Consider the following 15323-nt stretch of genomic DNA (forward strand, 5'->3'; position numbering starts at 1 on the left):
TGACCTTGACCTCATTTTCATGGTTCAGTGGTTATAGTTATGTTTTTGTGTTTTGGTCTGTTTTTCTTATACTGTATGCAATAGGTCTACTATATTTGGTGTATGGAATGATTGTAAGGTGTACATGTCTAGCTGGCAGGTGTCATCTGACCTTGACCGCATTTTCATGGTTCAGTGGTCAAAGTTAAGTTTTTGAGTTTTGGTCTTTTTTTCTAATACTATATGCAATAGTTCAACTATATTTGGTGTATGGAAATATTTTATGATCTATATGTCAGTCACGCAGGTTTTATTTGACCTTGACCTCATTTTCAAGGTTCTTTGCTCAGTGTTAAGTATTTATACGACCGCAAAAATTTTGCGGTCGTATATTGGTATGACGTTGGCGTCGTCGTCGTCGTCTTCGTCGTCGTCCGAAGACATTAGTTTTCGCACTATAACTTTAGTTTAAGTGAATGGATCTCTATGAAATTTTACCATAAGGTTCAATGCCATAAAAGGATGGTACATTGAGGTCAAAAGGGTCCAAAATTAAACTTTGTTTGATTTCATCAAAAATTGAATTCTTGGGGTTCTTTGATATGCTGAATCTAACCATGTATTTAGATTTTGGATATTGGACCATAATAGGTGAATGTCCAATTAAAAATTTTTAAGTTCTTAGACCACATTCATTCTGTGTCAGAAACCAATGCTGTGTCAAATATTTAATCACAATCCAAATTCAGAGCTGTATCAAGCTTGAATGTTGTGTCCATACAAAAATTGAATTCTTAGGGTTCTTTGATATGCTGAATCCAAACATGTTTTTAGATTTTTGATTATGGGCCCAGTTTTCAAGTTGGTCCAAATCGGGGTCCAAAATTAAAGTTTGTTTGATTTCAACAAAAATTGAATATATGGGGTTCTTTGATATGCTGACTCTAACCATGTATTTAGATTTTTGATTTTTGGGCCCCGTTATCAACTTTGTCCACATTGAGGTCAAAAGGGTCCAAAATTAAACTTTGTTTGATTTCATCAAAAATTGAATTCCTGGGGTTCTTTGATATGCTGAATCTAAGCATGTATTTAGATTTTGGATATTGGACGATAATAGGTGAATGTCTAATTTAAAATTTTTAAGTTCTTAGACCACATTCATTCTGTGTCAGAAACCTATGCTGTGTCAAATATTTAATCACAATCCAAATTCAGAGCTGTATCAAGCTTGAATGATGTGTCCATACTTGCCCCAACTGTTCAGGGTTCGACCTCTGCGGTCGTATCAAGCTGCGCCCTGCGGAGCATTTTATTGTGTTTTGGTCTGTTTTTCTTAAATTATAAGCAATTGGTCAACTATATATATTTGTTGTTAGCTGTACATGCCTGCCTAGCATGGTTCATCTGACCTTGACCTCATTTTCATGGTTCATTGGTCAATGTTTAGTTTACTTGGTTAATGTTAAGTTTATGTGACAGTTGTAATAAAGCTCTATATTTAGGACTATCAACATAATATCAATGATTAGTAAAGAAGGCGAGACATTTCAGCGTGAGCACTCTTGTTTTCCTACGATACAGGGTAAAATATTTTGCCCCATAACTCCCATTTTTTCAAATTATACCAAAAACATAGCATATAATAGAAATCTTTGATATACCAAACATGAACATAATATTGGCCAGTAAAATTGACGTGGACAATTTTTCCATATTTGAACCAGGGATACTGTTATGATATTTATGTCTCCTATTGAAAGCGATAAAAATGACCAGCGAAATAATGGATACTGAAAAACAAACATATGTTATAATGGCTAACTTCGACAAATTAAAGATTCTAATTATGCTCACTAAAATCTGTTTGGTTTCATCACAACGTAATGCATCGGAATCGATATAAAATCCCCCGGGCCAAAAATAAAATATTGTTTGTTTCCCCTCCCACGACCGACCCGAAAAATTTTATTGGCCGTTCGTGTCCCATATTTTTTTTCACCCTCTTGGTTAGTCAGACTGGGCTAGTCAAAATTTTGTTTAAAACCAGGAATAAAAAAAAAATACTTGTCAACAAATCCCGGTTTCACTAATTTAAAACCCAATGGTTTCGGACGATATCGTATACTCCCATCTTTCGTTAGCCTGGGTTCCTGACCAACTGCTTGACATCGACGAAGTATTAGATTGGGTCAGGATGCCAGGCTAATCTTTCATGAACAACATGCAAATCCTCGGGGTTTACCCATTCCCATTTATTTACATCGTATCGCATGGTTGAACAAGGCAAACGTCGTATGACCAAGTTTCTTCAAGTTGAAAGTAAAAATATGTATGCAGACTATTCTATGAATGCAAATGCTTGACTGTACCTTAAATTGAATATCTATATCCAGATTAAATGAATAAAAGCAGTAATCCTGCAAATAAATAAGGGTCACATGCACAATTTGTGTGTTTACATTTGTTGGGAGCCATGTGCTTTTTGGCGGGAAAATATGGGAAATCCCTAAATTAATGACTACCTGTATCTTGTTATTTATAGCCAGCAAAGAATCTCAATCTCATGAACAGCTGAGATGGGTGTGCCATTTAAATATATTTTAATAATGCATACTATATCTGGGGGAAAGAGTGAAACTGCAAATAATTGTATATATACTTACTTTACATAAAAAAAAATTTATTTTGTTTTTTGGAGTGGGGAATTTTATAATTATATTGTCATTTTATATTTATAAGATATATAAAATGACAATATCATAAAATCCCCCACCCCAAAAAATAAAAATAATATTAATATGTACTAGTCTGAACAGACTTTGCAATTCTACAAGATTCACTGTGGTTTTTTCAGTTAACTGAAATTAAATCTAAATGTGTCATGTGTCTGTCAGAAGTATGTTCAAGGGGCTATCCCTGGACAGCCCTTTAAATGTAACATGACTGAAAGGCAATTTTGAGTAAAAATGGTCTGAATCTATCTACTTTGAATTTTGTACAAATTTAATATAGAAAGCCATATCAAGGAATAAAATAAAATAATTTGCCTACCTACCTACCCATACCCTGAAAACCTCAGTCGGGAAAGGGAAACAAAGATATTTTTAATGTTGGCCCCGTCTGGCATAACGTCTATAGATACCTTTTGATGACTGCAAAATTTGTCATTAATGGCAGGAATATTAATATTCTTAGTTGGTAATAAATATTTTAAAAACGCTTCTTTCTGGTCAGGAACGATAAATAAATAAAATATTTTGTTGAAACGATGTGAATCATCGTTTGTGCTTGAAATCGGACTTTTTTTTTAATCATTGTATTTTTTTCTGGGTCATTGTCCTTCATAACAATATCTATTCTATGATCTTGGAAATTTTTTTCAATTACAGGTATTTCGTTACGAAATGACTTCTTCAAGACCTGTAGGGATGTACTCACTTTCACCATCATTTTACTTTCGCTTTCTTTCAGGAGAATATAACCAGAACACTGTGTAAAATTTGTCACCACAACTGTCCATAAAGACACTAAACATATTGCAATAAGTTCGCTCTTCGTATGATTTTTAGCTGATACCATGATATATTCCAGGTGTATTTCATAATTGGCGTACGTTTCCAAATGCACACACAATGTACTTCTTTCTACCTACAAAGAACGTTACAAAAATGTATAAACATAACACTTGTTTATTATCTTCACCGTTAGGCGTCGTTTTTGTTACCATATATTGCTTTCTTGTTGACGATTAATCCACATCTTATCATAATCATGTTTATTTTTTTTATTCTGCCCAAATGATGTTTATTTCGGTTTCGGAATAAAGAATGGCGTCATAGTTTCTATTGAATATATTCACATCTCGTTTTGACTAATTGTGAAATCTAAAGTTGATATATGCAATAGGTATTTGTTTCCCTTAAATGCAATGTAACCTCTACATGTATTTCCTTGTTTAAGCGCATTGCTGCAAGTTTGAAATTTGCTCATGTTGACGTATACCGCATATATCTTGTTAAAAATAATTTTGACATTATATAACATGTTAGCAATAGCAATGTTGGCAACCAACGACCACGGTTTTCTCAGTACTGGGCTATATATTTTCTTCTGGATTGGGACAAGCTTTCTGGCCTAAACTAGTGTATAAATAAACTATTGTGATATAACCTTTGTAATTCTAACAAAATCTATTCCAAAGGAAATACATGTAAAACGGATTCATTGTAATATAATGGATCTTTGACCGTACTGTCCTTGATATTTGAAATACAAATTAAGTTTAGGTGCATTGAACAACTACCAATCTAGACGTGGGAACAATTTGTGAAAAAAAACATGCCCATACAATTACCAGTAATCAGAAGGATATTTAAAGATTATGTTTATTAAGTCTAAAATAATGATACAAAACATTACCTCTTCAGACCATTTTTTGACACTCGTTTCGACTTTCTGTCATCAGCATTGGTTCCTTGAAGGAGAAAATGACAGATAAACTATGAATCTCGTTCACTCGCCACAGCACACTCATAATATTTGCCAAACAATAGAAAGATTTCTGTTTTTCGTGTTCAGGCATACAAAACTCATTTCTGTACAAGCGGTAATCCCTTCATATTGGATTTATATACGCCTGACAGAGAGGTTGACTTTTTTCTATTAAGTTTGTCGCACATATCCTAAGATTCAGAGGTGGTTCTAGTTTGTATTCAGCATGAATGAAAATAAAACTAAGTTTTGACTTTGTTGTTTGATTTTGAAAATAGTCATACTCATCAGAAGTCATTTTTACATCGTAAAATATGACATCAAAATGAATGTATTCTTTTACATCATTACAAAGAGCGCAATATTTGTTTTCAAAAATAAAGTTTTTGCCAACAGCAACAGGTGGTCCAGTTTCTAGAAAGTTTTATTGGTAAACGTATTTTTGTGTTGAGTATAAGTGAAGAACTGCAATAAGTCGTGTTTGTTTTGAGTAAAATATTAGTATTTTTTTTCCATGATATGGCTTGAAAACCAATAAACGTATTTTCATCAGTATTCATCTTGATACACTGATGAACATGGTTAAAGTTTGCTGTTGTTGAATTGTGCTGAAGGCAGCAATCGTTGTAATGTTCACAGTCACTATCACAGTTGCAGAACCACCAATTTCCATTCAAAGTCTCCTGTGTAGGACATCTGCCTTCTGAAAAGCAAGCATCTCCAAATATATCAGGGTAGGTAGATGTTTGCATACCAGAATTGGTCGTTTCATCTCGTGATTCCCTTTTGTTAGTACGTATTTGGCGGTCCTCGTTTGTCTCGAAACATCTGAAGTAGAGCCATTTATCATGCTACTACTGGCTGTAGATACATCTGTCCAGTGTTAAATTGCTAATCTTTGTTCTTGTAGAGAAATGGGTAAACCCAAACTTATAATTATCACTAACATAATCTGATTGACCTTCATTTTCCTGATGGTGCGAGATTATGTTCGTTCATTGCATGATATCAAAATATTATTGTATATGTATACAACTTTGTAATATATCTGTACAGTGTCTCATAAGTCAATTTGTTTGGCTGGTTTTGGTTATTTTAAATATTGCATATGTTTAATTCTATATTGTTCAGCTGTTTATCAATACGTGACACCTGGGACTATTATACTAACATATTATGTCCCAGGTGACACTTTGATAAAATAATTTTTCATTGTAATTATGATTATCATTTTGTCTCATTTTAAGCAGCAGTTTGTTTTCATACATATATATATATATAATGGTCATTCAATTAGCACATATTGCTCTTTATTTGTGTTATCATCCTTCCATTATGTGGAAATCAATTACTGATATTTAATGAAATTTTGACTAAAAGATTAGCAATATATAAAAGAACATCATTATTGACTCGATGTTACTATTTTAGGAAATGATATTGACTCGACGATACTATTTCTAGTAACATGGAACGAATATCATTTTAAAATATATTAACGTTGAGTCAATATGTCAAAATAGTGTAAAAATACAAAATATATATTGGGAAACACGAAAAATAAACCATATGTTATATAAAAATAGATTCCAAATTAAGTGATATTCCTTTTGACCTACGAAACGAATATATATATACATATATGTAACTCGTCGTAGAGTTGTCACTGGTTCAGACGTACTTATATATATATATACAGTAAAATAATTGTAACACACACACATATATATATATATATATATATATATAACAAGTCTAAATTGAAAACAACGTTCAAACCTATGATTGCGTTGGATAAAAACCGCAATTTTTATACGTGTGCATGCAAAACAAATTTCTTGTTAGAGGGGTCTAAATACAGCACAAACAACATTTTCCAAAAGACCAAAAAGTGAAAAAGTATATTTTAACAAAACGCATTTGACTAACAGGTCGAACAACAAATGTTCTTAAACCCTGCTGACTGCCATTGGCGATTGCCAAATAAACGGATCACCGATGTAATAAATGGATCTTAATTATAAATTTAATACTAAACAGAAAACAATAAACTTGCGGAAAAGTATATATATATATATGTGTGTTACAGTTATTTTTTATAAAATGTTTGAATTTCAGGCAATTTATAATGACTGACAATTTTAAATAAAATTCAACGCTGAATTGCCTGTTATTATGGAGAAAACTTCATAAGTATGATTTACAGGTGTCTCATCTTTTTTTAGCAAATAAAATATGTTTAAAGTTAATCAGGTTAATGTTATGGATAGCATATCGGGTTGTAATGAATGTCCCGGCAATGTGTAACCAATACCAGAGACCAATAGTATACCTAACACTGCAATTTCATGTTATTTGCGATAAAAGAATTCGTATGCTCCGTCGATTTGAAAGTTCAGTGTTGAATTATATGAACCTGATAATTGAACCGGGTGTGTTTCTTTTAATAATATTTTCCTTCAATTTAAATATAGTGCGATGATCAGTAAACCATGACTACTTTTTCTTTTATTTGATACGTCAATAGAATTAAAAGGTCAAAATAGTGGACATTAATATGGCAAAACAGGATTTTGGTCGATAAAAGTAGCGGATTACATAGGAACATGCATTTAATTAGATTATTATACAGCGCAATCATGTTATTTTACACAAATTGTAAGTAAATTGAAATATTTAAGATGAAGTATATTTTTATAAAGGTAAAAAACTAAGTACAATCGAATAAAAAAGACAACAAACTATCTCTCTCTCTCTTCTCACCATGGTAACATCTAGACTGACATTGTCAATAGATTTGTTGTTTGTTTTACAGATATTGTATAGTCTTAAGGTTTTTTCGATATGTCTACTCTCGCGTTTCCTTTTAAGTCTTGAATGAATATTTTTAAAAAGGGGTATTACACATGGTAATATCGTTTCTAAAGGAAAAAAATAATTTTTTGTATACTCTATAAAATTAACTTTGGTGTGCATAAGATTGTGTTCCCTTCACTGTTCAGGGCGTCGCAGTAGGATTTTGATCAACTCGGAAGTCCAGTCGTTGATATCACGAGTGGAGGACGGTATTGTTTCATTTCAGCAGTTAAAAACATGGACTTTGCTACTATAGTTACTTCAAACCTTCCTCGATACAAAATGATTTTATTATTTTTCCTTGCACATGCATGTGTCTTTGATGTCTATCTCATCAATAGTATAGTGCTATGTGCGTTTTTTCTTTTATTAACACATATCTTAACTTTCATTGGATGTTTTTTCTTAATCCAATAATTGAGATTAAAATGGTGAAGGTTGAGTGCTTGACACCCGGCACATGTGTAGTCATTTGTCCGCCTCAAGTCCGTAACCTCGTGGCAGTTGTTGTTTATAGTAAAATCTTAATGTATTTGTCCTCAAAAACTAGGTTCACACTGTCGATCAGATCAACTCGATCAAGCCCGATGAGACAGATTAAGCGATTGGAGACTGGACTGACTCGTTCGACAAGCATTTTCGGGTTGGTCTACCTTGCTCGTCATCGCTCTGACTTTCTACCCGACATTTTTATGACATGTCAAAAAAGTTCAAGTAGGGACCAAGAAGCCAATCACTCGAGAAGAGATCGGGAAATCGTCGAGTAGCGGTCGAATTGATCGGGAAAAGATCGTGTTTAGATTGAGTTTGGTCGGAATACAAAGATTTAAAAACCGATCAGTACTCGATCATCTCGACCTTTTTCTCGACTAATATCCAATCTCTTCCCAACCAACGCCATCCTGTTTCATCTGTGGTTCAGATTTACTCGACCAATGGCCGCTCGCTCCCCGATCACTGCGACTAGTATTGTTTTTTTTTTTTATCCCAGACCAACTCAACCAATAACCCGATCTCTGCTCGACCAAATTCGATCACTTTTCGATCTCTACTTGGTCATACACGAGTTCACACGACTGCTTCAAGATTCTATAAAAGGGTGTACAGATCTGATAAACTCTCATAACTTGCTGGGGTGATCTCAGGTGCTCCGGAAGGGTAAGCAGATCTCATTTGGTGGTGTCATTTCATGATTCTACTTGCAAAATCGCATGTCTCCACGGGACTCGAACCCGGAACCTCTGTGTTACAAGGCAGCTCGTTAACCGACTGAGCTAAAGAAGTACTTCCTTAGCTCAACCGCTTACGGGCTGACTAAGTATCTACTAAATTTCTGAAGGGAAGCAATCCCGTCACACATGCAAGAATAATGGAATCAATGGTCTCTGGAGAACTGATTCAAGTAGCCAAGCAGACCTTAAAACCGCATGGCAAGGATACCAAATGCGTTTTACACCACTTGCCTTGCACGGGAAAGTCTGCAAAGTAAAAATAAACAATGTGTACTTATACAAAATGTATTCAAATGCTAGACTTTTATCACAAGTTATTGATAACTTTCTTTGGTTTTTTTTTGTCGCAAATTAATAACAATAAACCGTTGTTACATTAAATCAATAGAATTCCTTCATTTTTGTATTTCATCAGTACCGGTAGAGACGAAAAAGGGAATACCATGATTAAAAACTGTTTTGAAAAAAAAATGAAAAATTGATCTACTGAATGATAACCACAATAAATGGATAATGTGTCCCATGGGACACAGATGATGCCCCGCTTGTATATAACGTATAAAGGGACATAACTCAAGAACGGTAAAAGTGACGACAGCCAAATTCAAACTTGATCTGAGTTTTGTGGTAATAAGCATGTGTATAAGTTTCATAACATTTGGTTGAGGCAAGCTTAAGTTAGAAACCGGAAACGAAAAATTCAGCCATTTTTCCATTTGTAAAGGTGCATAACTTTAGAACGGTAAAAGTGACGCCACCCAAATTCAAACTTGATCTGTGTTTTGTAGTAATAAGCATTATGTATACGCTTCATAACATTTGGTTGAGGTGAACTAAAGTTAGAGAACGGAAAGTTTCGGGATGTACGTACGTATGGACAAAGGTAACACTGCATGTCTCCTCCGCTGCGGGGGTGTGGGGGGGGGGGGGATAAAAATCAGACGTTTTTATACTGAAATTGTACATACCCGACCAATTGCCGTCTATCCCTACGACCCCTATACGATCAGGTCGATCTGGTATGGTCGAGATCAAGTATAGTTGATTTAGTCTAGCTAGTCGAGTAAAGATCGTTTAGAGATCGCGAGTGATTTGGTCGGGATCATCAAATAGATATTCAATTAGTGGTCGGGTTGAAGTCGTGATCAAGAATTTGGTTACGCTTAGTCGTGGACATTTGAGCAATCGGAATCATCGAGATGATCTGATCGGTAGTGTGAACCTAGCTTAACGGAAATTGGTGTTGATACAAACTTATAAGATTTTCTTTGATGTTAATTAAAGTTTAAAAAATATGATCAACGAAAAGTGGGATGTATAGCATTGTCATTATCATCATGATACCTAAATTAGAGATATGAATCTATGAAAATAAGGATATGTGGTATGATGGTCAATGAGACAACGATCAACCAGTGACAAAAGAACGAGGATGTTCACTACTAAAGGTAACAGTACAGGATCGGTGGAAAATAAGAATATAGAGGGACAGCATAGTAGAAACTACTGTTATTGCGGTCCAACGATTACAGAAAAGAACAGAAAAGAACATAAAAGGACCAAAAAGAACCGAAAAGAGCATACATATATTTATTTTATATACAATGTATATATGTTACAGTGAATTTGTATAATCAGGGATTATGTAGAATCCCTGATTTTTCAGGGATTATGTAGAATCACCAAAATCATTAGTGATTATATATAATCCCTGAAAATGACCAGTGATTTTACATAATCACTGAACATTTATATAATTATTCTACAAATTCCCTAATATGATTTCAGGGATTATCAATAATTCAAAGATCCTGTGTTTGATAAAAATTAAATAAAGATAATTTGTCGTTTGTGTTTTCTTATTCCTTGAAAGTTTAAGTGAACAGTAAGTATTTAAATTGTTTAAAGCCTCCTACCATCTCTTATATTTCATATAGATTACACTCTTTACATCCTTATACATTAACATAAGATTGGGGCTGGTGGGCATGGATCTAAAAAAATAACAAAACTTAAATATCTGACGATGATATGCAATCTATTTAATTTCAAGTTCATCATGGTTTATCAAGATCATTTATATGACAAAAAATGTTCAAACTGTAAATCCACAGTGCATTTTATTTGTAGTAAAACAAATGGCGAGGAAGGTTAGGGAGCTACCATTTGATTTTCATGGGGGGGCTAGGATGAAAAATTGTGTCCTGCCTATTTATTTTTCCATCTATATAGTCCTGCCTTTTTATTTTTTACTCTATTCGGTCCTGCCTTTTTTTTATTAGTTTATCCTGCCTTTTTTTTTTTTGCAAAGTGTCTCATCCTGCCTTTTTTTTTTTTGCAAAGTGTCTCATCCTGCCTTTTTTTTTTTTGCAAAGTGTCTCATCCTGCATTTTTTTTTAACCAAAACTCCTGTCCTGCCTATTTTTTTCAAATTTCATCCTACCCCCCCCCCCCCCCCCCCCCCCCCCCATAAAAATCAAATGGTAGCTCCCTTATGAAACCTCTTAGTGTATTTTGTGTTCAAATGAACAAGAAATTCAAACTGAGAGAACTGACGCAACTAAATGTATAGAAAAATTCGTAAGGGTTCCGCGGAACCCAGTGTCTCGCCTACTTTTGCTGTTGTCTATGTTTTCAGTGTGATAGGAAAATGCACATGATAGATTTATTTAACAGTTACTGAAACGGTTTATGTATCTAAAAATGTTTTAAAAACTTTAACTGCAGACTGAATGTAATGTTAGCTGGAAAAAAAACTAAGTCCATTTATAAGTAATGTACGGATAAACAGGAAATAATTTGTTTTTAAATTTCTTTCTAGATACTAGCTTTTGATCATAAACAAGTTTCTGTCCAAGTTTGGTACAAATCCAGGATAGTTTAAGAAAGTTATTATTTTTTTTTAAACTTTAACCACAGAGTGAATGTAATGTTTGTTTTTTAAAATATTGTGCTTAATATTTTAATATTATATGCTTAATAATTTAGTATATTGTTCCTAACATTTTGATATGTTGTGCATAACATTTTAATGTATTCAAGGTTATCATTTTAACATATTGTGCTTTACATTTTACAATCTATATGTTTATAATGATGTTTTAATATGATTTTAAGAATGAATTATTTAACTTTTATCCATTTTCTATATAAATGAAACTAATTCTTCATTTCAGTTATTCTGTATAATCCCTGACATTTTTTCTAGTGATTATACATAATCCCTGAAAATTTTAGTGATTATATATAATCCCTAAACTAACCAGTGATTCTACATAATCCCTGAACATTTTAGGGATTCTACATAATCACTGATTATACAAATTCACTGTAACACGTGACGAAATTTTGATATTGTTAACAATTCCTCGTAATAAATGAACGCTTAATTCAAACTTAGATTGTACATTTTATAGGGATATGTGGACACCCATAAAAGAGACAGTATAACTTGGTTTTAGAAAAAAAAATTATATATGTATGATAAATTATCATTTTTTTTATTATCAAGGATTTTAATGTTTATCCTAACATTTAAAGATATAAAGATGTCAGCATATTGCCCGGTGGCATTGGGTATGGTAATATGAAAAATATACATGTCAGCATCACTATTTCCTCTCGGATGTTAAATGTCAAATACATTTGTTAAGGTGCCACGGTGACATGTGATTTAATTATGATAATCGACACCTTAAGATTAATAGAAAGGCTTGTTTTCTCACTTGTTTTCAAAATTACAAAAATGGTGAAAGCACGTAATTGTAAATCTCGATATCGAAAACAGTACCCACTATTGTATCTTTAGTAAGGATTGTGAATGTACAGATTCCGTCCTCTGCTTTGGTTGTCATAGGCGGATCCGCCTCCCCCCTTTTGTGGGTAAATTTGGTTGATGATATAGGAAATCACTGAAGCATGACTGTAGCGGGCCCCTCTTATGGCATTCAGTGCCCCCCACCCTTATAAAAAGTTCTGGAGGATCCGCCACTGGTTGTGGAAAATGGATGCACAGTGGCTGTGTCGGCAAAGGGATGTCATCAGAATTAACAAAACAATGGGCAACGAGAGGACTAAAATTTTACTGCAAATTGTGCTGTTTTGATCAGGAAAATTTTGACTGCCAACAGTCCTTGTTAAGGTAAATATTTAAATAGTAAACTAAGGTCCGAAGAAGGTGACATAGTAATTATAATCGGGCTTGAGACTACGCGATGTCATCAGTTGATTTTCCATTATAAGACTGGATTTCCCTGTATCAAATTGAGGCGTTTAAATATTTTTGAATTTTTTTTTTCACAGTGTCATTTCCAATTTAGAAGTCCGCACCGAATCCTTCATATTTTGAGAAAGTAAAACTATAAAAAATATTGGACGAAAATTTCAATTCCTGCTAAACACTGCCAAACTTTATGATGTTCTTAATTAGTTTCAATTTCTTAATAAATATCCATCATTAAAAGGCTACTTTTCAACAGTTTTGAAGCCAGTACTCAGAGGAAAAATATGTGAGCCGCAAAATGCGGGAAGAATTGCAAGAGAGTGGACTAACAACAACAGTGAATCTTACAACCATGTTCTTAAGGTAGCTGTCGATTGGAAGCCTCAGTCATTAGTTGACTTCATATTGAAGATGGCAGAATTGGTTGAGGCTAACTATAAAGATCTGCGGGGAGCAATGGTCATAGGAAGAGGACCTTATACGCTTGCGAGGACACACGAACCGATTTTAAGATTGCCAGATATGTATGGACAAACAAGACTTTAATGGAACGATACAAATATTTTGCCAGGTTCCACCGATACCGCAGTAAGACCAAATTGGTTCAGTCAACAGATGTCAGACGAGTGGTCAACGAAGCTAGGGCCAGATGAAAGAAGAAAATTCAGAGGAAAAGGAAACTTGCTGATAGGACAAATACTGTAAAACCGCAACGCGTAAAGTAAAACAACAAAGAATACTTGTATATTGCGAATACATACTGTTAACTAACTTTATTGTTAAAGAAATCAATGCGAGGTCATATAAACTATTATAAGAATTTATATAAATAAGTACTTCATTAAGATTTGACTGTATCCTAAATGATATTGTTTTACAAGGACCTTAGGAGAACTTAGTTTTTTTGCCATTTAATGTTGTCATAAAATTTCTTCTTAAGTTCATTATTAACTAAAAAAACCAAACTGTGTGTAAATCAATGTAATTATATGTATTAATATATATATGTAAATAGTTCGTCTATATATTGATAAGTTGAATGAGAAAGAGTGTCAGATAGTAAAACGCACGAAGTAAAAATAGAAATTAAACAAGAGATCTTAGGAGAATGAAAAATTGAGGAAATGCACACGGAGATTGAAAAATTGATTAAATCTACAGATTGGAGAGGCCAAAATCTACCAGATTGGGAAAGGGAAGAGAAAGCGGATGAAAGATGTAGTCGATATCGTTAAATTTTTAAATAAATACCACACATAAATCAATGCATGAGCTTTTTCAAAATTCATTTGAATAGCCCCTACCTGTAGTGTATGACATAGGCATCTGACCCTACCTGTAATTTTTCACATGTAAGTTAGTCCTGTCGCAGTATAAGGTTTCAATACCTAATAAGAAACTTTTGTGGAAACTATCTTTTCATTTTTAGACTGTAATGATTTGCAATTTGCTAGTCTCCTTCGATTACAAAAAAAAAAATCAATTTTCTTTTCGGTTCTTTTTGGTCCTTTTCGGTCCTTTTCTGTTCTTTTCTGTAAGTCGTCGCTCTTTTCTGTAATTAAGTCGTGGGACCCCTGTTATTGTAATATCATGCGAATAAGAACAGGAACAGATTGAAGTGAAATAAATATTTAAAGAATATTTACTTAAAAAATCTGAACACCATAAAAAAATGAAAAACAAACGGATGTCCAAGCACTCAAAGCAACGGACGCGGGCATAGCGAACGGGCATAGCGAACGGGTTGGGGGCTATGTTCACCACACCGTAAGAAGGGACCCAAGGAATATATTTGTCCAAAAAATAGAAAATAAATGATATGAATATTTTATACAGAGATTGTTTCTCGCACACTTTTATCCATGCATGATAGTTATATAAATTGTCTTTTAATATAAGATCTTGTTTATGTTAACCACAGTTGAAAAGTCAGTTGATGTTTAATACTAGAGGTCAGATATATAGTAAACTGATCGTCGAAATTTTCCACGGACACGTATATACAACCAATTTGTATTCACTATTCAGAAGGAAGTAGCGTTAATTTTTAATACACTATGATATACTTAATTATACATAAAGTGAGTAATTATGCTTTATTCACTATACAGACAGACGAAACACATATTATATTTTGTTCTGAAAATAGTTACCATATAAATTAACGTTTTAGTATCTTATGAATATTGTCACAAAATCTAAATTAAAATCTACTCTTTTAAACAATTAACAAAAAAATATTATTATAAAGAAATATTTTCGCGGGACACTATATACAATTTACCAACAAATCAATGATTGTGTATAAAGAATCAAAGTACTGACGTACTGTTTACCCTGATGAATCCAAGATCTGATGACTGGCGAATAAATCATACAGATTTCGTATGTAGACTACTACCAATTGCTTTTCCAAGTCAAGTGTCAAACATTCTAGTCACATTTAAGACGTTAACAAATTACATACTAGAATTTAACATTTAATCAATTAGGTAGGTTTTGTTGGTCGAAAGGGACAACAGAAAAAATGTTGAATTGTT

The 15323-nt window shown here is 33.3% G+C and overlaps 2 protein-coding genes across 8 annotated transcripts in view; one reads left to right on the forward strand and one right to left on the reverse strand.

Annotated features, from left to right (window-relative positions):
- The window catches only part of LOC127728572 (uncharacterized), an 879051-nt gene that overhangs the window by 123460 nt on the left and 740268 nt on the right, over positions 1 to 15323 (reverse strand). The window lies entirely within an intron of this gene.
- The window catches only part of LOC127728592 (uncharacterized), a 37431-nt gene continuing 24840 nt past the window's right edge, over positions 2733 to 15323 (forward strand). For both annotated transcript variants that reach the window (XM_052236117.1, XM_052236118.1), the window contains exon 1: positions 2733 to 7131. In XM_052236117.1, the coding sequence (XP_052092077.1) occupies positions 7080 to 7131 (52 nt within the window). In that variant the 5' untranslated portion in view covers positions 2733 to 7079. The remainder of the gene's footprint in view (positions 7132 to 15323) is intronic.

This window comes from Mytilus californianus, unplaced genomic scaffold, assembly GCF_021869535.1.
Source record: "Mytilus californianus isolate M0D057914Y unplaced genomic scaffold, xbMytCali1.0.p SCAF_2, whole genome shotgun sequence".
In the NCBI taxonomy this organism is placed as follows: Eukaryota; Metazoa; Mollusca; class Bivalvia; order Mytilida; family Mytilidae; genus Mytilus; species Mytilus californianus.